At 50.0% G+C, this 26,103-nt stretch overlaps 1 protein-coding gene across 13 annotated transcripts in view; it reads left to right on the top strand.

The window, feature by feature from the left end:
- The window catches only part of KDM2B (lysine demethylase 2B), a 156,332-nt gene extending 131,706 nt beyond the window's left edge, over window positions 1-24,626 (top strand). For 8 of the 13 annotated variants that reach the window (XM_063694421.1, XM_031000895.3, XM_063694422.1 and 5 more), the window contains 11 exons: window positions 44-268; window positions 7,390-7,533; window positions 8,272-8,358; window positions 8,536-8,796; window positions 9,015-9,128; window positions 9,778-9,816; window positions 9,972-10,651; window positions 11,574-11,737; window positions 11,830-11,991; window positions 12,716-12,934; window positions 22,343-24,626. In XM_063694421.1, the coding sequence (XP_063550491.1) occupies window positions 44-268; window positions 7,390-7,533; window positions 8,272-8,358; window positions 8,536-8,796; window positions 9,015-9,128; window positions 9,778-9,816; window positions 9,972-10,651; window positions 11,574-11,737; window positions 11,830-11,991; window positions 12,716-12,934; window positions 22,343-22,524 (2,277 nt within the window). In that variant the 3' untranslated portion in view covers window positions 22,525-24,626. Of the gene's footprint in view, window positions 1-43; window positions 269-7,389; window positions 7,534-8,271; window positions 8,359-8,535; window positions 8,797-9,014; window positions 9,129-9,777; window positions 9,817-9,971; window positions 10,652-11,573; window positions 11,738-11,829; window positions 11,992-12,715; window positions 12,935-19,483; window positions 22,285-22,342 lie in introns of those variants that run through there. The other 5 variants (XM_063694423.1, XM_031000898.3, XM_063694425.1 and 2 more) reach the window with 3 other exon arrangements.
- Window positions 24,627-26,103: the final 1,477 nt, after the last annotated feature.

The following is a 26,103-nucleotide window of genomic DNA, read 5'->3' as shown; positions in this document are numbered from 1 at the left end:
CTGCAGTCTCCCCATCTGACCAGTCGTGTCTGTTCCCCTGCAGAACCGGGCTGTGGGTCGGCCCAAGGGGAAGCTGGGCCCGGCCTCCGCGGTGAAGTTGGCCGCCAACCGGACAACGGCAGGAGCTCGGCGGCGCCGGACGCGATGCCGCAAGTGCGAGGCCTGCCTGCGGACCGAGTGCGGAGAGTGCCACTTCTGCAAGGACATGAAGAAGTTCGGGGGCCCCGGGCGCATGAAGCAGAGCTGCATCATGCGGCAGTGCATCGCGGTGAGTGCGGCCCCCGCCCAGCCCTGCGCTCGATTCAGGCCCCTGCGTGCCGGCCCGCGTGTCTGACCGCTGCTCGCTCTGGCCGCCCCTCTGCACACAGAGAAGCCGGGGCTGTGGACTCCCCGAGAGCTCTTCCTGTGGACGGGAAGGCGCTGGCCGCTTCGCAGGCTCAGGCCTCCTGCTCCTTCCCTCCCAGGGTGCTCAGGTACTTTGAAGTTGCTGCCATTAAAGATGACAGGCAGCCTGTCCTGTCTGTGACCCCGTTGCCAACATTACGGTTCTGGGTGACGGTTCTGGGCCCTTCCTTCCTTCCTTCCGGCCCTGCCTTCAGAGTCAGAAGTCTGGGTGGAAGGTCAGCGCCCCATCTCAGGGGGCTGCCCCCAACAAGGAGTGATTTATGGTACTGAGGAGCCGCGCCCGGGAGAGCCTGGCCCGCCCCTCCACACCGCCTGGCCTCAGCTCCGGGAGTGGCCCCGCGCCGCTGGTCTCGTCCCCAGACAGGGCAGTGGACATATGGACTTCGCAACGGGGCGAGGTCGCGGGGTTTGCCCTTGAATTCCCTTGTACACACCCACATGCTCTGCCTTCCTCAGGGCGCTGCTCCCCGGGGGCCGGCGGTCCTCCCTGTGGAGGAGTCATCTCCCAGTCCCCGTGGAAAAGCAGGCTCGGCTGGAGGGACGGGATTCCTCGGCCCTGGTGCGCTCATCTGCAGGCCCAGCCTGGCATAGGGTGAGCCCTTCCTCCTTGGCTGTCGATGCCCCGCAGGCCCAGACACCTCAGCCATCTCCTTCCACGCATATTTCTTGTGTTTTGTTGTTTGAAACTGTGGTAAAAAAATACATTAATCATTTTTAAGTATGCAGTACAGTAGTATTACCATACGCACGTTTTTGGGAAGCTGATCCCTAGAACTTTTTCATTTTGCAAAACTGAAACTCCATACCCACTGAAGCTCTACTCCCCTTTCCCCTCCCTCAGCCCGGGCAACCACCATTCCACTTTCAGTTTCTAAGAGCTTGACTCCTCTCGGGACCTCATAGAAGTGGAATTATGCAGTAATTGGCTTTCTGTGATTGGATTGGCTTGTTTATAGCCCTGAGCATAATGTCCTCAGGGTTCATCCATGTTGAAGCATATGACAATTTCCTTTTTTTAATGGCCGATTAATACTCTATTGTGTATTTGTACCAAATTTTCTTTTTTTTATATTTTTAGTACAGACGGGGCTTCATCATGTTGGCCAGGCTGGTCTCAAACTCCTGACCTCAAGTGATCTACCCACCTCGGCCTCCAAGAGTGCTGGGATTACAGGCGTGAGCCACCACGCCTGGCTCAACTTTTCTTTATCCATTCATCTGTTGATGGACATATGGATTGCTTTCACCTCTTGCCTGTTGTGAATAGTGCTGCAGTGAATATGGGTGTGCAGATATCTCTTTGAGATCATGTTTTGAATTCTTCTGGATATACAATTGATCCTTGAACAACACAAGGGTTGGGGCACGATCTGACCTCTGTGCAGTTGAAAATCTGCATGTAACTTTTGACTCCCCTAAAACTTAACTACTGTTAGCCCTATTGTTGACCGGAAGCCTTACCAGTAACAAAAACAGTCCATTAACACATATTTTATATGTATTATATACTGTATTCTCACAATAAAATAAGCTAGAGAAAAGAAAATATTAAGAAGATCATAAGGAAAATATATTTATCATTCATTAAGTGGAAGTGGATCATCATAACGGTCTTCGTGCTCATCATCTTCACATTGTGTAGGCAGAGGAGGAGGGGTTGGTCTTGCTGTCTCAGAGGTGGCAGAGGCAGAAGAGATGGAGGAGGTAGAAGGGGGGGCAGGAGACGCAGGCACACTCAGTATAACTTTTGTTGAAAAAAAATCGGCATATAAGCGGACCCACACAGTTCAATCCTGTGCTGTGTAAGGGTCAATTCCATGCCCAGAAGTGGGCTTGCTGGGTCATATGACGATTCTATTTTTAACTTTTTGAGGAACCTCTGTACTGTTGGCCACCGCGGCCGTGCCGTTTTACATTCCCACCACGGGTGCATGAAAGTTCCTGTTTCTCTCTCTTTTTTTTTTTTTGAGATGGAGTCTCGCTCTGTCACCCAGGCTGGAGTGCAGTGGCATGATCTCGGCTCACTGCAAGCTCCACCTCCCGGGTTCATGCCATTTTTCCTGCCTCAGCCTCCAGAGTAGCTGGGACTACCAGTGCCCGCCACCACGCCTGGCTAATTTTTTGCATTTTTAGTAGAGACGGGGTTTCACCATGTTGGCTAGGATGGTCTGGATCTCCTGACCTCGTGATCCACCCGCCTCGGCCTCCCAAAGTGCTGGGATTACAGGCGTGAGCCACCGCACCCGATGAAGGTTCCTGTTTCTCTATGTCCCCACCAACATCTGTTATGTTATGGGCTTTCAGTTTGTTTTTAGTGGCCATCCTAATGTGTATGAGGTGACGTCTCACTGTAGTTTTGATTTACTTTTCCCTAATTCTTAGTGATGTTGAGCATCTTCTCAAGTGCTTATTGGCTGTTTGTCTGTTGTCTTTGGAGAAATGTCTGAGTCCTTAGCCCGTTTTTAAACTGATTGTCTTTTTTCTTTTCTTTTTTTTCTTTCTTTTTTTTTTTTGAGACAGAGTCTCATTCTTTTGCCCAGGCTGGAGTGCAGTGGCGCAGTCTCGGCTCACTGCAACTTCTGCCTCCTGGGTTCAAGAAATTATCCTGCCTCAACCTCCCAAGTAGCTGGAGTTACAGGCACGTACCTCCACACCCAGCTAATTTTTGTATTTTTGGTAGAGGCAGGGGGTTTCACTCTATTGTCTAGGCTGGTCTCAAACCCCTGACCTCAGGTGATCACCCTCCCGCCTTGGCCTCCCAAAGTGCTGGGATTATAGTGTATCTGGCCTAGATCGGTTTTCTTTTGGGGGTTTTTGTTGCTGAGTTAGAGGAGTTCTAGATATGTTTTGGATATTAACCCTTATCAGGTCTCTGGTTAGCAAGGATTTTCTTCCATCCTGTAGATTGCCTTTTCACTCTGTCAGTTCTTTCTTTTGCTGCAGAAGTTCAGTTTCACTGTTTGTGCTTTTAATTGGTACCCGAACCCCAGGACATTTCCATGGATTTCGGGGAATTTGTGAGCCATCCTGAAATTAAATGCATTTTTGTCTATGTGCATGCATGGATGTGCATTTTTTGGAGACTGGGTCCATGTGACCCATTGGGTCCTATAGAATTTAAAAGAGCTTGTCTATAGCAACTATTGGTTTTTAGAACGGTGTCACCTAAAACCCAATGTGTGCCAGCAATGAACCCGCGACTGTCTTTTTCTCTTTGGCATTATTATCTCCTAGCCCCCGTGTGCTGGGCCCAGTTATAGGAAACCTGTCTCGGGTGCCATCTTATCTTTGCAGCTCTGGTGCCTGGCACAGCGCATGCTGGTTGAAGGAAACTCCATTTTTCTACGTCTCCTACTCTCTTCAGCTTGACATGGCTTCTGGAACTGATGGCAGATGCAGGCTTGGCCTGACCCTTGGGGTCCTTCTTACTCTTCTCCCAGCCCTTCTGCTCTGCCAGGGCACTTCTTGTGTGTTACCCACCTGTGACATACGCAGCCCCACCTATCTTCCTTTTCTGGACCCTCCCTTTGCTCCGTCGCTGGGGCTGCCTCCGTAGCCTCCCCTCTCCACCACGTCCCTGCCGGTGTCATGCCGATGTCATGCTGGTGTCCTGCAGTCTGCCCCCCCACATGCGCCCCAAGCCCCCTGCCAGCCCCTGCAGGAGATTTGCCTCTGGCACCGCCTCCCATCCTGCCACCTGGCTCAGAGCCAGTTCTGCCATCTGCCCCACCCCACCACAGACCCTCTTCTTGCCGTGTGGGCCGTGCTTCACCCTGTGCCCCCCGCTGCGGTCTGGTCCCCAGACGTCCCCTTTGGCCTGGCCTGCTCTGTCCTCATTCACCTTGAGGCCCCGCGGCCTTGCCCACTTGGCTTCTCTCCACCCTGTCCTCCAAGTCCTCCAGAAATCAGCCTCTGCTGCTTCTGAGAACTCTTGAACATGATTTTTCCATGTTTTCTTTGGATTTCAGCGACTAATGTCTTTGTCTTCCCAAATAGCTCATGGGGAGCAGCCATCTCCCTCGCTCCTGTGCCCCCCAGGACCTTGTTTCAGGCTGTGGCAGATGTGTGTTTGGTATTTGTGGAAGGAATGATGACTGCCTTGCTTTCTGTGTCCTGTTTATTAGAATTCAAACATTTGCGCCATTTAATCAAGTCTTTTTCACTTACCAATGGCGTGTATATCCCAGCCTGCTTGAAGCTCCTCTGAGCAGCGTAATAAAGGTTGGCTGCGTGCTTCCTCTGTCTGCAGGTGCACTGGGCGGGATGAGGCTGACCCGCCCTGGCCTCAGGGGGCTCACAGCCAGGTGCATCAAGTTCTCACACTTTGTGGTCTCAGGGACCCCTTCATGCTCTTAAAAATTATGAGGACCCTAAAGAGCTTTTCTTTTATGTAGGCTATATATTTATTAATATTGACCGTATTAGAAATTTAAACTGAGTTTGGTGTGAGAGGACTTTAGCTAAAAAAAAAAATTAAAACTGATTTTTTTTTTTTTTTTTGAGACAGAGTCTTGCTGTGTCGCTCAGGCTGGAGTGCAGTGGTGTGCTCGTGGCTCACTGCAGCCTCTACCTCCTGGGCTCAAGCAGTCCTCCCACCTCAGTCTCCCGAGCAGCTGGGACTACAGGCATTCACCACTACACTCAACTAATTTTTGTATTTTTTTGTAAAGACAGGGTTTTGCCACGTTGCCCAGGCTAGTCTCAAACTCCTGGGCTCAGGCAATCCGCCTGCCTCGGCCTCCCAAAGTGCTGGGATTGCAGGCATGTGCTATCACTCCTGGCCAAGAAATTTTTTTTTAGATTTTAAATTTATCTTAAAGTAACAAGAAAACCCATGACGTGTTAATAGAAATAACATATTTTGGCCGGGCGCGGCGGCTAATGCCTGCAATCACAACACTTTGGGAGGCTAAGGTGGGAGGATCACTCGAGGTCAGGAGTTTGAGACAAGCCTGGCCAACATGGTGAAACCCCATCTCTACTAAAAATACAAAAATTACCCAGCACGCCTGTAGTCCCAGCTACTCGGGAGGCTGAGGTGGGAGAATCGCTTGAACCCAGGAGGCAGGCAGAAGTTGCAGTGAGCCGAGATCATGTCACTGCACTCCAGCCTGGGTGACAGAGCAAGACTCCATCTCAAAAAATAAAAAAAAAAGAGAAGACCTGGAATTTTCATATCTGCTTCTGTGTTTTGTCTATTGTGATATGTTGTTTTGGAGGGAGTATGAGGAAAATTTCGCCTCACACAAATATATACTACTTGGAAAAGGGAGGGGTATTTTAATAGCCTTTTCGATAACTGTGGATACTCTGATACTCAACTAGAACTCAACAGTTTTTTTTAAAGTTTAGTTGCAATGTGGAGTCTGAAACTGTATCAATGAGCTGTTCACACTGTTACATTGAAAATCATTAGCCTGTCTTGACCTTTGAGTAGCTCATTTGCTCAGGCATGATGTTGTAACACCATGTATTGGTCATCTGGAAAATATTGGCTCCCTGAGTTAGGCGGATTTTCCAAATATTGGCACATAATATTATTTTAGAAATCACGTTTGTTAATATGATTACTGATCTCATCGGAAAAGTCTCTCAGTATTGGGAAGCTGTGCGGGTTATGGTGGTTCATATCAGTTTTCCAAAAGTCTAATTTTCATTCAGAAACTTGAATTTTGTCATTTGCAACAAATGCTGTCAGTTATTTTTCTGGAAGTGACAAGCTCACTTCTTTGATCTTCACAAAAATACACCAATGTCCAGGGGGTTTCTATCAGTCATTCCTTCAAGTAAAAATAATCTGTGGAGAAAGTGGCCATTTCACCTCCCAGCTCAGTCACGAGTGCTTTTCCTTTGGTACGCGTCACCTGTGTGCTGAGGCACTTTACACATACTTCTTATTGTCACAAAGCACATGAAAAGGATGTGTACTCTAGGGAAAGGTTTTCATAAAGTAATTTTTACTGTTTCATCAGAGATATTCTTAGATGAAACTGGTGATCTTTTTTTTGACGGAGTCTCGCTCTGTCGCCCAGGCTGGAGCGCAGTGGCATGGTCTCGGCTCACTGCAACCTCCGTCTTCCGGGTTCACGCCATTCTCCTGCCTCAGTCTCCCGAGTAGTTGGGACTACAGGCGCCCGCCACCACGCCCGGCTAATTTCTTTTTGTATTTTTAGTAGAGACGGGGTTTCACCGTGTTAGCCAGGATGGTCTCGATCTCCTGAGCTTGTGATCCGCCCGCCTTGGCCTCCCAAAGTGCTGGGATTACAGGCGTGAGCCACCGCGCCCGGCCTGGTGATCTTTTTAATAAGTGTATGGCATGAGTCACCCCATGGCTGCTGGTGAGCTGGGGGCCTTGCCTTGCCTGGTGCTGAGGGGCCAGGAGTTTCACCCGCCAGTACAAATATCAATACTGTGCAAAAGGCAAATAACGTCTGTTATTCTGAAGACAGTTCTGACCTCCTAGCCTTTCTGTAAAGGTCTTGGGAGCCCGCAGTCCATGGTCTGTGCCTTGAATACCCACTGGTGAGATGCAGCTTCATCTCATCTGCATGGATCTGGGCTGCGCTCACGCCCCTGCTCCTTTGGGGCTTTTCTGAATGTGAGGCCTTCCCTGACCTCCATATTTAAAATCAGCCCCCCTTCTGCCCCTCACTCCAGCCCTCTAATTTTTCCCCATGTCTCTGTCTCTAACATGCTCTGTCCATTTTGTCTGCCTCCCTCCACTAAAATGTAAGCTCTGGATGGCAGAGATTTTGAGCTGTCTTGTTCCTTGCTGTATCCCCAGCAATTAAGAGTAGTATCTGGCATGTGGAGGTAGTAGCCTGATACGTATTTCAATGAATGAGTGAGCGAATGTGCCTGGGCCACTTTCCGGGGGTCTCCTGGCAGGCCCAAGGGGAGCAGCTCATTGCCCTTGAACTGGCCCCCCTGGGGGTCTGTGCTCCCCACCCCTGATGACTTGTCTTGTTCTCCCTGGCTCCTCAGCCAGTGCTGCCCCACACCGCCGTGTGCCTTGTGTGTGGCGAGGCGGGGAAGGAAGACACGGTGGAAGAGGAGGAAGGCAAGTTTAACCTCATGCTCATGGAGTGCTCCATCTGCAATGAAATCATCCACCCTGGATGCCTTAAGGTGAGTGGCCCAGTGGGGACAGGTGGTGCTGACGCTCTGGGGCAGGTAGGGTTGCTGGGGATGCTGGTGAGATGGTGGGATGCAGGTCGTGCAGTGAATTCCTGGAGGACCCCTGAGTCTCGGTGATCTTGTGTGTCAAGGGATAAGCCCGGGGCAAGGAGGGCCTGGAGTACCTCAGAGACCCAGTGTCATCAAAGGAATAAACACACCCCCACCTCCCAGGATGTCAGAACCAGAGAGGGTTTCCAGAGCCTCAGCGGATGGCAAACACAGGCTGCTTGTTTGTAGCTGGGCCAGAGGGAGCGCCTCCAGGTGGCTCCAGGCTTCTGGGAGAACAAGGCCCCACACCACACTCCTTCCCCCAGCACCCAGTAGAGTCCTCTGCAGAGTCCTTTCTGCATGCCAGGCACTGAGCTGGTGGCTTTACCTGGGTCATACCCCCCCAGTGAGATGGGCACACTAACTTTTATGGCTGAGGGCACCAGCCCACAGAGACGGACTGTCTTGCCCAGGGTCCCAGAGAAGCAAAGGGGCTCAGCCTCTGAACCCTGGCCTGGATCCACAGCTGCCCATCTCTGCCAGCCTCTGCAGCTGTGTTTTCTTTTGGCTGGAAACGGGATAGACGTGACGTTGGGGAGGGGGTGCTGCTGCTTCTGGAAGACGTGGCGTCACAGAGCCTTGTGCCCGTGGGCCGTCTTCTCCGCCCGTCCCTCTTCTGAGTTCTGGTGTTCCCTGCAGATTAAGGAGTCAGAGGGTGTGGTCAACGACGAGCTTCCAAACTGCTGGGAGTGTCCGAAGTGTAACCACGCCGGCAAGACCGGGAAAGTGAGTGCCGGGCTCCAAGTCCCAGGGTCAGTCGGGAGAGGGGCGGGCCTGGGCCTGGCCGGGACCAGCCTGTCCCAGGAGTGTCAGGCAGGTGGGTTGCCGTCGGCCTGGGGAGGAGGAAGGGCAAGTCCAAAGGTATACAGTTGGTCTGTTCCTTCTCTCTTTTTGGCCTACAAGCAAAAGCGTGGCCCTGGCTTTAAGTACGCCTCCAACCTGCCCGGCTCCCTGCTCAAGGAGCAGAAGATGAACCGGGACAACAAGGAAGGGCAGGAACCTGCCAAGCGGAGGAGTGAGTGTGAGGAGGCGCCCCGGCGCAGGTCGGATGAGCACCCGAAGAAGGTGCCGCCGGACGGCCTCCTGCGCAGAAAGTCTGACGACGTGCACCTGAGGAAGAAGCGGAAATACGAGAAGCCCCAGGAGCTGAGTGGACGCAAGCGGGTACGGACCAGGAGGGGCTGAGAGGCAAAGGGGTTGGTCTGGCTGGTCCCGGGTGCTGGGTTGGAGGGATGGGGCAGGGGGTGGGCAGCAGGTAGAGCTTGGGATAATCCCGGCCTCTTGCTGCCCTGAGCAGGTCACCTAAGTCCTGAGAGCCCTGCCCCAAAGAAAGGAGGGGAAAACCAGTGAGTCACTCCTCTTCCCACCCCCCCCCCCTTTAGGCCTCATCGCTTCAAACGTCCCCCGGTTCCTCCTCTCACCTCTCGCCGAGGCCCCCTCTAGGCAGCAGCCTCAGCCCCTGGTGGAGATCCAGTCTCACTTACTTCCAGCAGCAGGTGCTCCCACGATGCACGCCCTCCTGAGGCCCCGGGGACTGGCGAGTCCCGGGCTGTCCCCCACCCCACCCCGCTGGTCCTCCACCCCACTGCTGCCTCTCCTGAGGCTTCCCAGGTCTCGGCCCCAGATCTCTGGCTCGTGGTTCTGGCTTGGGGCCTGGGAAGCTGTCTGTGCCTAGAGCCTCTGTTGGTTGGGATGGAAGCTGTGAGTCCGGGGAACCTCTGAGGAGCCTGGTGGCCCTGCTCCACCCACGGGCCGTGCTGTCACCAGCCACAAGGTGGCGCCAGGAGTCTCTCCCAGCTCTAGCCATTCCTGCTGGGCCGGGGATTCCCACAGGGCTGTGCTCCAGAACTGGCTCCCAGAGCCGAGGATGATTTGAATGGGCGGCTGCACATCTCCGGGTGTGTGGGGTGGGAGGTCAGTTGGGTGGGAACAGTTCAACCGTACTCCTACTTCCAGCTTCTTCCTTGAAAGCTGCAGGCAGGGCTCGCCCGTCTGTCGGTCAGACGTGGAGATGGCATTTGTGGGGAAGGCCTCCCTCCAGCCCCTCCTCTGGAGACTGTGGACTCGTGGTTGGGTGGGGTGTCGAGGAGACCAAATCCCACGAGCCCGGGGAGCAAGCTCTGCGTCCTTTCTTTTTCGTGACAGCTCAAACCTGGCAAAGAAGATAAGCTTTTCAGGAAAAAGGTACCATCTTCCCCTCCCTCCTGTGCCCCAGGCCTGAGCGGTTAGAGCTGCACCGCAGCTCCCTGGGCCACAGTCCCGTGGCAGGGGGGCGGGAGGCCTTGGGCGGGCGCAGCCCTGAGCCCCAGAGGCTGACGCGTCTCCGCTCTCGCCCTCAGCGGCGGTCCTGGAAGAACGCCGAGGACCGCATGGCGCTGGCCAACAAGCCCCTCCGGCGCTTCAAGCAGGAACCCGAGGACGAACTGCCCGAGGCGCCCCCCAAGACCAGGGAGAGCGACCACTCCCGCTCCAGCTCCCCCACCGCGGGACCCAGCACCGAAGGGGCCGAGGGCCCGGAGGAGAAGAAGAAGGTGAAGATGCGCCGGAAGCGGCGGCTTCCCAACAAGGAGCTGAGCAGGGAGCTGAGCAAGGAGCTCAACCACGAGATCCAGAGGACGGAGAACAGCCTGGCCAACGAGAACCAGCAGCCCATCAAGTCGGAGCCTGAGAGCGAGGGCGAGGAGCCCAAGCGGCCCCCGGGCATCTGCGAGCGTCCCCACCGCTTCAGCAAGGGGCTCAACGGCACCCCCCGGGAGCTGCGGCACCAGCTGGGGCCCAGCCTGCGCAGCCCGCCCCGTGTCATCTCCCGGCCCCCACCCTCCGTGTCCCCGCCCAAGTGTATCCAGATGGAGCGCCATGTGATCCGGCCACCCCCCATCAGCCCCCCGCCTGACTCGCTACCCCTGGACGATGGGGCAGCCCACGTCATGCACAGGGAGGTGTGGATGGCCGTCTTCAGCTACCTCAGCCACCAAGACCTGTGTGTGTGCATGCGGGTCTGCAGGACCTGGAACCGCTGGTGAGCGGCGGCCTGTGTAGGGCTCTAGGTTAAGGCTCAGGCGGCACCAGGGATGGCCCGTGGTGTGGAGTTGCTGGCGATGCTCTTTCCTTCCAAACCCCAGTATGGCTTCATTGTGCTCCGCAAAGCGTTCCAGCTGGCTACAGCGGCCCCTCTGGTCTTGTCAGAGGAGGTGACCCCATTTATTCCCTGATTTAGCTTCCTGGAGGGTGAAGTGAGGACCACGTGGAGTCCTTGGCTTCGGAGAGTTAGTCCAGGTTTCCAGCAAGGCTGCCAGTTGCAACTTCAGTCCAGCCGATATTTACCAGCTTTCTGGCCTTAGCTCTGCCTTACCCTCTTGGATGAACGGGCATGACGCCAGCTTCATGGGGTCGTTTGGAGGAACGGCCGGTAGAGGGCGTTGTAAAGCCCATGGTAAATACTTGATGGAGGCCAGGAGCAGTGGCTCATGCCTGTAATCCTAGCACTTTGCGGGCGGATCACTTGAAGTCAGGAGTTCAAGACCAGCCTGGCCAACAAGGTGAAACCTCATTTCTACTAAAAATAAAAAAATTAGCCGGGTGTGGTGGCGCACACCTGTAATCCCAGCTACTCGGGAGGCTGAGGCAGGAGAATAGCTTGAACCTGGGAGACGGAGGTTGTGGTGAGCAGAGATTGCACCACTACACACCAGCCTGGGAACAGAGCGAGACTCCGTCTTAATACATACATACATACTTGATGGAGAGTGGAGGCCATGGCTGTCAGAGCAGATGGGAGGTGCCCGCGTTGGGGCAGGACAGGTGCTACATAGAGAAGGGTCCAGAGCGCTGAGTTAAGGAGCCTCCCAGAGGTTGTTAGGTGGGGAGAGTTAAGAGCTGTGCGTAGGCTCCCTAGAGGAGCCCCACCTCTGACGATGTGTCCCCACGGGGCCGGTCCCCAGGTGCTGCGATAAGCGGTTGTGGACCCGCATTGACCTGAACCACTGCAAGTCTATCACACCCCTGATGCTGAGTGGCATCATCCGGCGACAGCCCGTCTCCCTCGACCTCAGCTGGACCAATATCTCCAAGAAGCAGCTGAGCTGGCTCATCAACCGGCTGCCTGGTGAGCCCTGGGCCAGTGGCCCCGAGTGTGTCTGCTGCAGTGAGGGCTGGGGACACATCCCCTGACCTTCACCCTTTTGTATGTCCCCCCAGGGCTCCGGGACTTGGTGCTGTCAGGCTGCTCATGGATCGCGGTCTCGGCCCTTTGCAGCTCCAGTTGTCCGCTGCTCCGGACCCTGGATGTCCAGTGGGTGGAGGGACTAAAGGATGCCCAGATGCGGGATCTCCTGTCCCCGCCCACGGACAACAGGCCAGGTGAGTTGCCAGGCTGGGGGTTTCTGTGGGGGTGGGGTGAGCGAGCTAGGCTGTTGGATCTGCTTTTACCCTCAGACCCCAGCATGTTCTCCATCCTTCTCAGGCCCCAGCTGTTCCCCAAAGGACATAGGGATGAGTCTCTGCTGTCATGTTCTCAGTTTGCTTCAGGCACAGAAGGGATCTGGGAGGAGGCAGGGGCTCCTGTGCACACGCGAGACTCGCTCCTGGGGCTCCGCGTGCGTCTCACTGCTTTCCTGTTGACTCGCTCATGGGGCTCTGCGTGCATCTCACTTCTTTTCTGTTGACTTGCCCCTCGTTGGTTTCAAGCCTCCACTGCCATCGGGATCAGTGTGGTTGTGCAAGGGCTTCCAGGATGGCGCCTCCCCCTGGACTGGGCTGGACTGCCTAGGTCCGTGCTTCTCGCCAAGCCATGGGGATCGGAGATGCTGCGCAGCCTCTGCACTGGTTGGCTGATGACTGCTGGGTGGAATGTGGGCTTAGTGTTTCTAGGTCTTTTAGTTTTTCAAGAGAATCTGAAAATCTAAGTTTTGATGTGGAGTCTGATTTTTAACTGTTGGAATTATGATTTTGGGAGGAAGCAGTTTATAACTAAATGAAATCTGAGTGTTCTGTCTGGCTGGTGGGCCTTTTAGAGTGTCATGTCAGCATGACCAGGCCTCCTCGGTCAGATTGACGGGTTGCCCCCTCCTTCCTGCCCCACCAGGTCAAATGGACAATCGGAGCAAGCTCCGGAACATCGTGGAGCTGCGCCTGGCAGGCCTGGACATCACAGATGCCTCCCTGCGGCTCATCATCCGCCACATGCCCCTGCTCTCCAAGCTCCACCTCAGTTACTGTAACCACGTCACCGACCAGTCCATCAACCTGCTCACCGCTGTTGGCACCACCACCCGAGACTCCTTAACCGAGATCAACCTGTCTGGTGAGTCAGGGGCCCCCATTGGGTCTGCCCAACACTCCGTGGGAGAACCAGGAGGTTCACATTTGTGGAAAACGATTCGTGTGTCTACAGCTATGTGGTCACAGTGCTAGGTGTCTCGTTTACTGAGACAGACAGCCCAGTCCAGGGGGGAAACACATTAAACAAAGAGTTACTGTTGGCCGGGCGCGGTAGCTCACGCCCGTAATCCCAGCACATTGGGAGGCCGAGGCAGGTGGATCATAAGGACAGGAGTTCGAGACTAGCCTGGCCAACATGGTGAAACCCCGTCTCTACAAAAAAATACAAAAATTAGCCGGGGGTTGGTGGCCGGCGCCTGTAATCCCAGCTACTCGGGAGGCTGAGGCAGGAGAATCGCTTGAAACTGAAAGGTGGAGGTCGCCGTGAGCCAAGATGGCGCCACTGCACTCCAGCCTATGTGACTAGACCAAAACTGTCTCAAAAAAAAAAAAAAAAAAAAAGTTACCGTTGGAGTTGTAGTAATTGCGGCCCCAAAATAGTGCCGGTTAGCAGCAGCCACAAGCACATAGCAGTGGTTCCTGACCCAAAATACGGACAAGGGACGGCTTCCCGAGGGGGTGCAGAAGAGCCGGTGCCTGACAACCAGGGTGTTGAGACAGTGGGGGCCGGGAGGCAAGGGCCCTGGTGGGCAGGAGGGAGCTTGGTTTCTGCCTTTGCTGTCGTTGCTTACATGCACCCCTTGTGACTCTGCTATCAAGGGGCCTGTTGTTGGAAAGAAAAAAACCCACAGTGAGTTCCATTATTCTCTGTGTGTCGCTGTGGTGCAGGATCTTCGCTCGCTGCACTTGCCGTTGGGGCGGCAGGTGGTTCTGAAGGTCTTGGGGCTCCAGTATGCAGCGAGGTACACAGAGCAATCCTGCCTGCTCTTTGCCCAACTAACCCGATTTTGGTCTGGTAGCTTAGGATGGTCTGGATTGGGGGGTGTTGGGTTTGCGTGAGAGCAAAAAAAGAAAGAGAAAAAGAAACTACAGGTTTTTTTTTTTTTTTTTTTACCTTCAGAAATTACCAAGTACTAAGGACATCCCCATCTCATCAAATTAAATTTTTCACACAGCGCAGTGGTGACGTACACGTTGTTTTCTCCTCTGCATCCCACATTTATGCCTGATAAACTGTCTGGCAACCATGCCTCATAGCAGGGCATGGGAGCTTTGGATGGGATGAGATCATTCGGGACCTAGGAAGCCATTCCTTCTCCTCAGGAAGTTTTGGTGGCAGGGATTGTTCCACCTCGTGGAGGCAAAGAACCAGAGTGAATTGAGGCTTCTCCAGCTCAAGGGCCAGGTCATGGGCTTGAATGGGTGATGGAGCTGCCCTTTGGAGAGGGCCTGGGAGTCGTCTTACTCTAAGTGCTGGCATTTTATTAAATCTCTTCATTATATCCTGGTTTAGTTATTATGGATGCGTAGCAGAGATCTCAGTATAAATTCCCTCCCCTGCGGTGTGGGCCATGCTGTGTGTGTGCATGCAAATCATCTTTTGCATTTTGTTTTTCCAGCATGATAAATTGAGGTCATCTTTTTATCTCAGTGCATACAGCTCTCTGCATTCTTTTTTTTTTTTTTTTTTTTTTTTGAGACGGAGCCTTGCTCTGTCACCCAGGCTGGAGTGCAGTGGTGCGATCTCGGCTCACTCCAGCCTCCAACCTGGGAGGTTCAAGTGATTCTTCTGCCTCAGTCTCCCGAGTAGCTGTGATTGCAGGCACCTGCCACCATGCCTGGCTAAGTTTTGTATTTTTAGTAGAGATGAGGTTTCACCATGTTGGCCAGGCTGGCCTCAAATTCCTCACCTCAGGTGATCCACCCACCTCTGCCTCCCAAAGTGCTGGGATTACAGGCGTGCGCCACCACGCCCGGCCTGCATTCTTGTTAAGAGCTGTGAAGTATACTAAGGCGTATCTCTATACCTAAACTCTTCTAGATTTTCTTAAAAAAAAAAAAAAAAATTCCCGTCTCATCGGTGTAACCAGTTGAGTTACTGGAAAAATAAGCTTGTCCTGATGCAAGCACCAGAGATGGGAAAAAAGTCTGTGCCACAAAATAGATGACAGTTGACATGCCTCAAGATCCTTAAACTTGGTTGGAGGATCTGGTCTCGTGACAAGGGAAGTTGCAATTCTAGCTATTGTTCTGGCCGAATTCCATCGTGGAAAATTTACTGGGTGCTCAAGGCAGTCCCCTGCCTTTCCCTTTACCCCATCCTCACTATCTGAGACAACGCCTTAAACTCTTGAATTCTTTCTTCCAGTGTTTACCTCTGCTATTTCAAAATAGCAAGCCTAGTGCTTGCTTTGGCAGCCCATATACTGCAATTTCTTTTTTTTTTTCCCATGTGGACATTATATATTTATTAGCTTGCTATTATATAACATGAGGATTTATTACTGTTGTATCCTTCCCTCCCACTCCCCACCCGTTTTTCTCCCTCCATCTTTTCCAATTTTTGGTTGTCACTATTCTTTCACTTATTATGACCATGTTAAGTGTTGGTCACTGTTGAGCCAAATAGTGTATTATGAGTACATTTTCTTTCTTGCTCAATGTTTTTATTAATTGCCTCATTTTGCTTAGTTTCTATGCAAATGGTACAACAGAATTGAATGCTCTCCCCCTCCCCACCCCCAACTCATCAGTTTCTTGACCAGTTTTTGTACGAGAGCTGCCTCCTGACTTCTTTTCCTCCCCTTCCGTTTTCTCCTCTGGGACTGCCCGCCCCACTGCTGCCATCCTGGACTCCTTTGGTCTCTGTCTTGGCCTAGGTACCCTCCTTCCTTGATCTCATATCTTCTTTCTTGGTTTACTCTCACATTTGGTGAGAGACATTTTCTAGACCCTGTGTGTCTGAATTTGTTTTTATTATATACCTTCCCATTTAGTTGCTAGTTCTGCTGGGTATAGAACCCTAGTCTGGGAGCCTGTTGCTACAGTAAGTGGGAGGTTTTGCTCCACCATCTTCTGCCTTCCAGAGGCAAGGTCTAAAACCATTTGATTCTTCATCTGTCAGTGAATCTATTTTCTCTCCTTGTAAGTTAATAGAAAGTCGTCTGTAATTGTCTGCAATTTTTGATGACAAACTTGGGTTTGAGTCCATTTCACCTACCATGCTGAACACTCACAGAAGCCCTTCAGTCTGGACATCTGTGTTCTTCACTTGTAGAAAAACTTCTTCTTTCTTAACTTCCTCCCCTTCTGTTTTCCTCTTTCTGGACTAGTCCTCTGATTCCTGTCTTCCCTCCTCATTTCCATGTCAATGTCTTTTTGCTGTATTTTCTGGGAGTTTTCCCTTACTTTATCATACAACTTTTTTTTTTTTTTTTTTTTTTGAGATGGAGTCTCACTCTGTTGCCCAGGCTGGAGTGCAATGGCGTGATCTCGGCTCACTACAAGCTCCGCCTCCCAGGTTCACGCCATTCTCCCGCCTCAGCCTCCCGAGTAGCTGGGACTACAGGTGCCTGCCACCACGCCCGGCTAATTTTTTGTATTTTTAGTAGAGACGGGGTTTCACCGTGTTAGCCAGGATGGTTTCGATCTCCTGACCTCGTGATCCGCCCGCCTCGGCCTCCCAAAGTGCTGGGATTACAGGCGTGAGCCACCGTGTCCGGCCACAACTTATACACTGAGTTTTTAATTTCTGTTGTTGTGCAGTTGAACCATATGAAACTGCTGTTTTTATAAGTCAAAAGTAGTCAAATGTTGGCATTTTCATATGGTTCAACCTATATGTTTAATTTTCAAGCTGTATTCTCTGAACTTTTTGTGGAATGGCCAGTTGTTTCTTGGAGCCAGATACTTTCCTACCTGAGGATATGAATGATTGTTTTATTTTCTTCTCTCTGCATTGACTGTTCCCTTCAAGTGCCGTCAGTGGCCTTCAGCAGAGGCCCTCCTCAGCTTGAATGCTGATGCTTGCTTGTCCCTCCACTCAAGGGTGATCAGAAGCTCTGGGCACGCGGTTGGAGCTTGTCTGCTATGGACGACACTTACAGGGTGGTCTCTGTGTGTCATTTCTTTGGTGAAACCTGGACATCAGATCTTTCCATCTTTCTCTTAAGCTGGTCAGGATTGCCAGAAAGACTCTCCTTGATCTCCTAAGGGTGTAGGGTGGACCGCCATTGGTATGGTCAAGTATGGGGCTTGATGGGGGAAGGAGGTTCTCAACAGTCAGCAGGTAAATTTTCCCTTAGCCCCCACTTTTGAGTGGGCACCCCTACTTTCTGTGCCCACTGGAGCCCAGCCCATCAGAGACTAAAACCCCAGTCTTCTGCTGGGGAAGGAATCTGGACATCTTACTGCTCCTTGAATAGATTTTCAACCAGTGCTTCTGTTACTAACACCATCTTTAGCCCCACTTCCAATGTACATGTCACTTCCAATGCAAGAGGAATTTCTGAGAAATCACAACTAAACACCTTGGAGGTGTTCTATAGAATAATCATTCTTTTCTGCTTTCCCCTCAGCCACTTTAGGGTTAATTAAGCTTTCTCAGGTCTCCTAAATTGTTACCTCTTCTCCAGCTTCCAAAATTAGAAAAATAATTATGTTGTAGTAAAATAATACATAATATAAAATGGACCACCTTAGCCATTTTTGGGCATAGAATTCAGTGGCATTAAGTACATTCACAATGTTGTGCAACTGTCACCAACATCCATCTCCAGACTTTTTTTCTGTTTTAGAGACAGGGTCTCGCTATGTTGCCCAGACTGGTCTCAAACCCCTGGGCTCAAGCAGTCCTCCTGCCCCAGCCTCCCAAAATGTTAGAATTACAGGCATGAGCCACTGCACCTGGTCTTTTTTTTTTTTTTTCCCTTTGTTGGCTGTGATTTTGGTGTCATATCAATCTTTGCAAAGTCTAATGTCATGAAAAATTTCCCATTTTCTTTTTTCAAGACAAAGTCTCGCTCTGTTGCCCAGGTTTGAGTGCAGTGGTGCAATGTCAGCTCACTGCAGCTTCCGCCTCCTGGGTTCACGTGATTCTCATGCCTCAGTCTCCCAAGTAGCTGGGACTACAGGCACGTGCCACCACACCTGGCTAAGTTTTGTATTTTTTAGTAGAGATGAGGTTTCACCATATTGGCCAGGCTGGTCTCGAACTCCTGACCTTGTGATCCACCCGCCTTGGCTTCCCAAAGTGCTGGGATTACAGGCATGAGCCATTGCGCACGGCTGGGTCCAGCTTATTCTTTTGCATGTCAAAATTCAATTTTTCCAGCAACATTTATTGAAAAGATTATTTATTACTTCATTGAATGCTGTTGGCAGCACCCTTTTCAAAAATCACTTCACCATATATTTGAGGGTTTGTTTCTGGGCTCCTGATTCTTTCTTTCTTTCTTTTTTTTTTTGATAGAGAGTCTCGCTCTGTTGCCCAGCCTGGAGTGCAGTGCAGTGGCACGATCTTGGCTCACTGCAACCTCCACCTCCCAGGTTTAAGTGATTCTCCTGCCTTAGCCTCCTGTGTAGCTAGGAGTACAGGTGTGTGCCACCATGCCATGTTGGCCAGGCTGGTCTCGAACTCCTGACCTCAGGTGATCCGCCCACCTCGGCCTCCCAAAGTGCTGGGATTATAGGCGTGAGTCACCACGCCTGGCCGAGCTCTTGATTCTATTCCATTGGTCTATATGTCTATCCTTATGCCTGTAACGTGCTTTATTTATGAATGAATGAATGACAGGGGCTTACTCTGTCATCCAGGCTGGAGTGCAGTGAGGTGATCATGGCTCACTGCAGGCTCCACCTTCCAGGCGAAAGTGATCCTCCCACCTCAGCCTCCTGTGTAGTTGGGACTAGAGGCACCATGTTTGGCTAATTTTGGTGTTTTTTGTTTTTTTTTTAATAGAGACAGGCTTTTGCTATGTTGCTCAGGCTGGTCTTGAACTCCTAGGTTCAAGTGATCCACCCACCTCAGCCTCCCAAGTGCTGGTCTTACAGGCATGAGCCATCGTGCCCAGCCTATGTATTTTATTTTATTTGGAGACGGGATCTCACTGTGTTGCTCAGGCTGGAATCATACTCCTGGGTTCAAGTGGTTTTCCACCTCAGCTTCAGATTAGCTCAAGTTCTTCAACTTTGTTCTTTTTTTGGATTGTTTGGACAACTTGGAGCCCCATGCATTCACATGAATTTTAGGATAGATTTTTCTATTTCTGCAAAAACTACTATTAGGATTTTATAGCAATTTCATTGAATCTGTAGATTTCTGTGGGTAGTGCTGACATCTTAATAGTATTCAGTCTTGACTTCCAATTTATTTATGTCTAATTTAGTTTTTTTCAGCAATGCTTTATAGTCTTCAAAGTACAAGTTCTTCCTTGGTTAAATTTATTCCTGAAGCTAGGCATGGTGGCACACACCTATAGTCCCAGCTACTCAGGAAGCTGAGGTGGGAGGATCACTTGAGCCCAGGTGTCCTAGACCAGCCTGGGCAAAGTAGTGAGATTCCAGATCTAAAATGTTTAAAGGCGGAGGGAGAACTGATGAGGATGCTAACAAAAGTGATGTTCCTCCACAGGCTGGCGGGCGGGCAGGCGGGCCCCACGCGCCAGCAGGAAACATCTGTCAGCCTGCCTGTGGAGGGTCCGAGAAACCAGGCTGCAGTGACCTCTAACGCACAGAGGGACCAAAGGAAAGTCTTTTCCTTCTAGCTTCTTTGTTGGAAGGGTCTTTGGGCTCCAGTTTTGGGGAATATGTGAACCACAAGCCAGGAAGAATGCTGGCTGGGCATGAATGAGCCTCCAAAGAGGGCCCAAATTAGTACCCAAAGACAACTCAGAAAAGGAGCCAGCTGGGCCTCCAGGTCTCACTTCACACCAAGTGCTGCCTTACCACCGACAGGTAACTGCCAGGATGCACTTGAGGCCCCCTCAGCCGTCTGACAGCTACAGACCACAGCAGTGTGCCAACCAGATGGCAGAGTTCTCTGGCATGGGAGCTGCCTGCTCTGGTGCTTGAAGGTGTCAAGGGAGAGGCAGGACTTGGGTCAGTCTCTTCTAGCCAGGAACTAGGCAAACATTACAGGGGAAAAATATCCCTGAGCTGGTGATGGAGTGGGGACAGCATAGCTGCATCTGAGTAAGGAATGAGACGCATTCTTGGGATGAGCTAGACAGTGCTCTGGAAGGCAGATAGGGAGCTGGGAACAGGGTCAAGATGGAAGATTCTGAGGGTGATTTCTTGCTGAAAATGTCTAGCCTGAATCTAAGCAAGCCTCTGGGATATCTGCAGTTTATAGGAAAAGCAGGAGAGATGGAACAAGCTAAATGACACCTTTAAGATGACAAGTGTGAATGTGGGACATCCTCTAAGAAAACCGTCCTGGTCAGACAGGCGCAACACCTATATCCCAGTGGTCTGGGAGGCTGGGTGGGGAAGATCACTTGAGACTAGGAGTTCAAATCTAACTGGTCAACATGTCATAGTAAATAATGAAAAATGAAAAGTATATGAAAATAAGCTTGTATTAGTAAAATCCCTATTCTTTATACTTAAAATGAATCAAGTATTGAGTTTTGGGGATCATGAGTTTCCCGAAGGAATTGTATGATAACATTCTACAACTTCCTTCATCATTGGATTTTGCAGTAAGATTATAAAGAGGGTCAGCCATTTGAGGGGGAACTACTTGAGGGATTAATTAGAAGATTAAGGGATACCCTTTGAAAAACTGAGTTATTGCCGGGCACGGTGGCTCACACCTATAATCCCAGCACTTTGGGAGGCTGAGCTGGATGGATCACCTGAGTTCACGAGTTCAAGACCAGCCTGGCCAACATGGTGAAACCCCATCTCTACTAAAAATAAAAAAAATTAGCCGGGCGTGGTGGCCGGCGCCTGCAATCCCAGCTACTTGGGAGGCTGAGGCAGAATCGCTTGAACCTGGGAAGGGGAGGTTGCAGTAAGCCGAGGTCGTGCCACTGCATTCCAGCCTGGGCAACAAGAGCAAAACTCCATCTCCAAAAAAAAAAAAAAAAAAAAAAAAGAGAAAAAAAAACCCATGAAAACCTGAGTTATCTGTTGAAGCATCTCTCGTTTTCCCATCTTCAGTCTAAAAGCAGGGCCTTCACTTGTGAATGCCTATGTGTATGTAGACAGCTTTCCAGCACCACTGCTCCAGGTTCACGAATTGGTGAGCATGTTTGAAGATTCTGTGCTGATGTGGAGGCCACTGTCTGAAAGGACTAGCTGTATAAAGGAAGTCAGTTTGGTGGCGTATGTGGTGCTCTGACTTTACTACTTTACACCACCTCCTCGCTTGCAGGGATTTTGATAACATGTAGATATGCATGATTGCGGTTTGCCCTTCGTATTTTTATTCCCACTCAATTTAATAAAGAAATGAAAGTGTTGATACTAAGGATGATTAGCAAAGGTCACAAATGTAATACCATTGAGGCCAAGCACAGTAGCTCAAGCCTGTAATCCCAGCACTTTGGAAGGCTGAGGCGGGCTGATCACATGAGGTCAGGAGTTTGAGGCCAGCCTGGACAACATGGTGGAACCCAGTTTCTACTTACTACAAAAAAAAAAAAAAAAGTCGGGCATGGTGGCACACACCTATAATTCCAGCTACTCAGGAGGCTGAGGCAGGAGAATCACTTAAACCTGGGAGGCGGAGGTCGCAGTGAGCCAAGATTGTGCCATTGTACTCCAGCCTGGGTGACAAAAGCGAGACTCTGTCTCAAAAAAAAAGCACAAAGGGTGTGTCTGCAGATGAGGGTGTGATGAAGTCTGAATTCTGCTTTTGCTAGAAGGGCATGTTGGTCTGGTGTCTAGGCTGCTGGCACACGGTCAGTCCTGGAGTTAGGGCCAAACAGCTGTCCCTCATGCTGTGAATTGCTCCAAAGCACTGCGGCCTGCAAAAGCAAAAATGATCCCAAGATGCCCTTAGGGATGTTCTTTCTGTGACCCAGCAATGCCCCTCTGGGAATTTATCTGAAGGAAGGAGGCAAATAAATGCACAGTAATAGACATAGAGCAGTACTCATCAACAACATATTAGATGAGAAAAGCAAGCTACTTGACATGGTGTGTGAACCTATCATCATTGTAAAAGCACACAGAACTACTTACATGAGCATACGCACGTATAGAGGCAGCTGTGTGGTAAATTAGAAGTGATTTTCACGTGGTTATCTGAATGCTTTTGAGGCATATATTAACCTTTATACCTGGCGGGTGAGACCCTTCCCCGTTTGAAGAAGAGAGATTTTAAGCAAATAACATTTTATTTAGTGCAGCACAGCAGGGACTGGAATATGTAGAGCTCTGACCTGTCCCCACTGCTGAGTGCCTGGGTCTGGCGGCGGGGGCGGCGGGGGGGGGCTTCTGGCTCCTGGCCGTCACACCTCACATTCCTATTTCTTCTCTGCAGACTGCAATAAGGTCACTGATCAGTGCCTGTCCTTCTTCAAACGCTGTGGAAACATCTGTCATATTGACCTGAGGTACTGCAAGCAAGTCACCAAGGAAGGCTGTGAGCAGTTCATAGCCGAGATGTCTGTGAGTGTCCAGTTTGGGCAAGTAGAAGAAAAACTCCTGCAAAAACTGAGTTAGTCCAAGGATAAGTATGTAAATACGGGGCGGGCTCTGGGAGGGGAGAGACTTTACAAAAATGAGGGCTTTTATTTTCCATTTGGAACGTGGGACAACAGACCACAACGCAATTCCATTTTGCAAGTCTTTCCAAGGGAGAAGCTGTTCAACCACCCGTTTGGGGGATGAGTGAGCCGACACTTTCCTTTGGTCTTTCTAAATCGTAACTGCACTGCTTTCTGGACCATTTCTAAGGCGGCCTTTACAAGAAGACATTCCTGTCGGAGAGGAGGGTGGACTTCGGAGAAATTCTCATACTGAAGCATGAGCTTAGGAGTTTCTGTTAGTGGTAGTGGTGTTTTGGACACTTCATTCCTTGCAACACCGAGGTTTTGGGTGTTGACATAAAGTGGACCACACACCACATCTGCTGCCGTCTTGACACTTTTTTTTGTTTGGTTGGTTTTGTTACATCTTACATTATGCAGAACTATTTTTGTACAAATTGTTTAAAAGTTATTTATGCAAGGTTTGAATGCATACCAGTGTTTTTATTGTTTTGAGATTGCCAATTTTCCTGATTTCCTTAAGGTAGGAGAGAATTTAACGTGTACTTCATCGACACAACCCATCTACAAATGTGCCCAGATCTAACAAAGCAGGCTAAGACCTTCCACTTAAAAGCATGTTTAACTGGAAGTTGAGAGTCTGCTTTGTACCTCAAGAGTTACATGAGCATGTTGTGGATAAATGTAAATTATAGTCAAAGTAAGATACTCTGCCAAGTTTCCTCTGTAGAGAATTCACTTTTCTCAAATTTTAAAATTTCGACTTCAGCCTTTGCACTCAGGAGGGTCTGCTCCAGCATGAGCTCTTGTACTTACATAGATCTAATTTATACAGTGAGTCAAGACGTAGAATAAATGCTCCCACATAGCCTTTCTTTTGCTTTTGCTTCTCTCCTCTGAAGTGTGAGTTGAATTCTCATTTAGGTTTGTAAGATGGCTATTTCCTAGTTGTAAAGTTCTGCATTTATAAGTGCCATTGTTGTAAGGTGGTGTTTCCTAGACCTTCCCTGATGCGATTTTACCTTTGTTGAATTTGTATAAACAATTGTACAAAAAAAAACCACTCTTGAACTTTGAGGGTTTCTGTTCTAGGAGTGGACTAGAAGTTTAAGCCCAGAGTCAGTAAACACTGTTTTGAAGTCCAAACAATGTAATTTCTGATTCATCTGATGTACCCTGTGGTGCGTCATTTCTCTTTCTTCAGAAAGCAAGCAAGCTGTTTCTGGCTAGTATAGGTAACGGGAAAGAGCTATGCTCTGACAATGGCCATGCGTAGGAATTAGACACAGACTTCTTTAAGGAGAAGAGTTGCTCATCATCTGTCTGTGTGCCTCTTACCACACAGAATTAATTCCATGGCTACTTGCCATTACCATTGCCTAAAAGTTCGCCAGATTTGGGAGACAGTGGGAGCAACTGCAGGAGGCTGCATCCTGTACAGGTAGCCTTGGGCCATGGTGGCTGTAGGAAACACTTGGTCATGAGGTGGCTTCCCCAAGTGGCAGATGGAGAAACCAGTGAGAAGTAATTTTAGATTACAGAATTTTTTTTAAAGACAGGACCCTGCTGGCAATGTCATATTCACATAAACAACTGCTCTAATGAATCTGAAGATGGAGAAAGTAACCAACCTCCTTCCTCAGTGATTGATGATAAGAGCAATGTACGATGTTGCCCCTGCCTGTGGAAGAAGCCTTTTCTTGCTGATGGCTGAGTTTTCTATTTGTCCCTTTTATTTTTACTATGGCAAAACAGTTTTAATTAAAATGAGACAAGGCCAGGTGGAGTGGATCCAGCACTTTGGGAGGGATCACCTGAGGTCAGGAGTTCAAGACCAGCCTGACCACAATATGGTGAAACCCCATCTCTACTAAAAATACAAAAATTAGCCAGGAGTGGTGGTGCATGCCTGTAGTCTCAGCTACTCAGGAGGCTGAGACAGGAGAATCGCTTGAACCCAGGACACGGAGGTTGCAGTGAGCTGAGATTGCGCCATTATACTCCAGCCTGGCGACCGCGAGACTGCATTTCAAAAAAAAAAAAAAAAAAAAGAAAGATCTCATCTAGATACATGTCTCCTGTTAATTTAAATCCATAGACCCTTGTTGACTCAATCTAAAGACACTTGAAGCCACTGTACCCCAGAATTTAACTCAGGAATCCACTTCACTCCATGGTTTATAAAAATGTGACTTTCTTTTGTAAGCCTGATTGTTTAAAATGCAGTGTCCTCATGAATGGTAATATTTGTTTTCTTGACAGCCTGAGTTCTCCAAACCTCCAAACATTAATAATATAGCTACCCTGATATCCAGTAAAGTCATCCTCTTCCTTAAGAATTGCTTTAAGGTTAATCATTGTTTTCTGGTGAACGGATCCCGTAGTCACTCATTAGTAGCCAAGACAGATTTGTGGCTGCAACCGGGACTGGTTAAGGGAAGTAGGGCTCAGGGTTAGAAGGCAGTGTTTCTCCTCTATGGGTTCCTGGAGCACACAGGTCTGCTAGGGAGGGGCTGCCAGGGATGGGGATCCAAGCCACCACATGGATGTACAATACAGCAGAGACACAGCAGATCTCTAGTTTCAGGACAGGCCATTGTATAACACAGTGGCCATAAACTCCCCCAAGAGTACTGAACAATCCAGTAAGATTGTACTTCAGTACAAATCCATGGTCTCTGTACAGACCTATTTTATTTTATTTATTTTATTTTGAGACGGAGTCTCGCTCTTGTCCAGGCTGGAGTGCAGTGGTGTGATCTCAGCTCACTGCAACCTCTGCCTCCCAGGTTCAAGCAATTCTCCTGCCTCAGCCTCCCGAGTAGTTGGGACTACAGGTGCCTGCCACCATGCCCAGTTAACTTTTGTATTTTTAGTAGAGATAGGGTTTCACCCACCATGTTGGCCAGGCTGGTCTCGAACTCCTGACCTCAGGGGATCTGCTGGTCTCAGCCTCCTAAAGTGCTGGGATTACAGGGATGAGCCACCGTCCCCAGCCTCTTTTATTTTTAAAATGAGCCAAAGATGAGGCCAGCCGAGGCTAAATGCTACAAGCAACTACTATGAGCCTACACGCCATGTCTGATGAAGTAATGAAAGGACCATAAACCCAAGGGAATGTTTGCTGTGTCAAATCACAGCTTAGTAACCTAGAAAAGAGGCTCTGTCCCTTCCTCTAGGGAATCTGATGTTTACAAAGGAAGACACCATGGCACCTCAAATGACATCCTTTCATATTGTGAAGATGGGATAAAGAGACTTCACTGTATTCCACTGCAGACTTATCCATATGACATGACCTATTTAAAAAATTTACTTAAAGCAGCATGGGGCTGGGTGCAGTGGCTCATACCTGTAACCCCAGCACTTTGAGAGGCTGAGGCGGGCGAATCACCCGAGGTCAGGAGTTTGAGACCAGCCTGGCCAACATGGTAAAACCCTGTCTCTATTAAAAATACAAAATTAGCTGGGAGTGTAGTATGCACCTGTGATCCCAGCTACTCAGGAGGAAAAGGCAGAAGAATCACTTGAA

Source organism: Gorilla gorilla, chromosome 10 (assembly GCF_029281585.2).
Source record: "Gorilla gorilla gorilla isolate KB3781 chromosome 10, NHGRI_mGorGor1-v2.1_pri, whole genome shotgun sequence".
Classification (NCBI taxonomy): Eukaryota; Metazoa; Chordata; class Mammalia; order Primates; family Hominidae; genus Gorilla; species Gorilla gorilla.
This window is presented reverse-complemented; position numbering and strand designations above follow the sequence as displayed.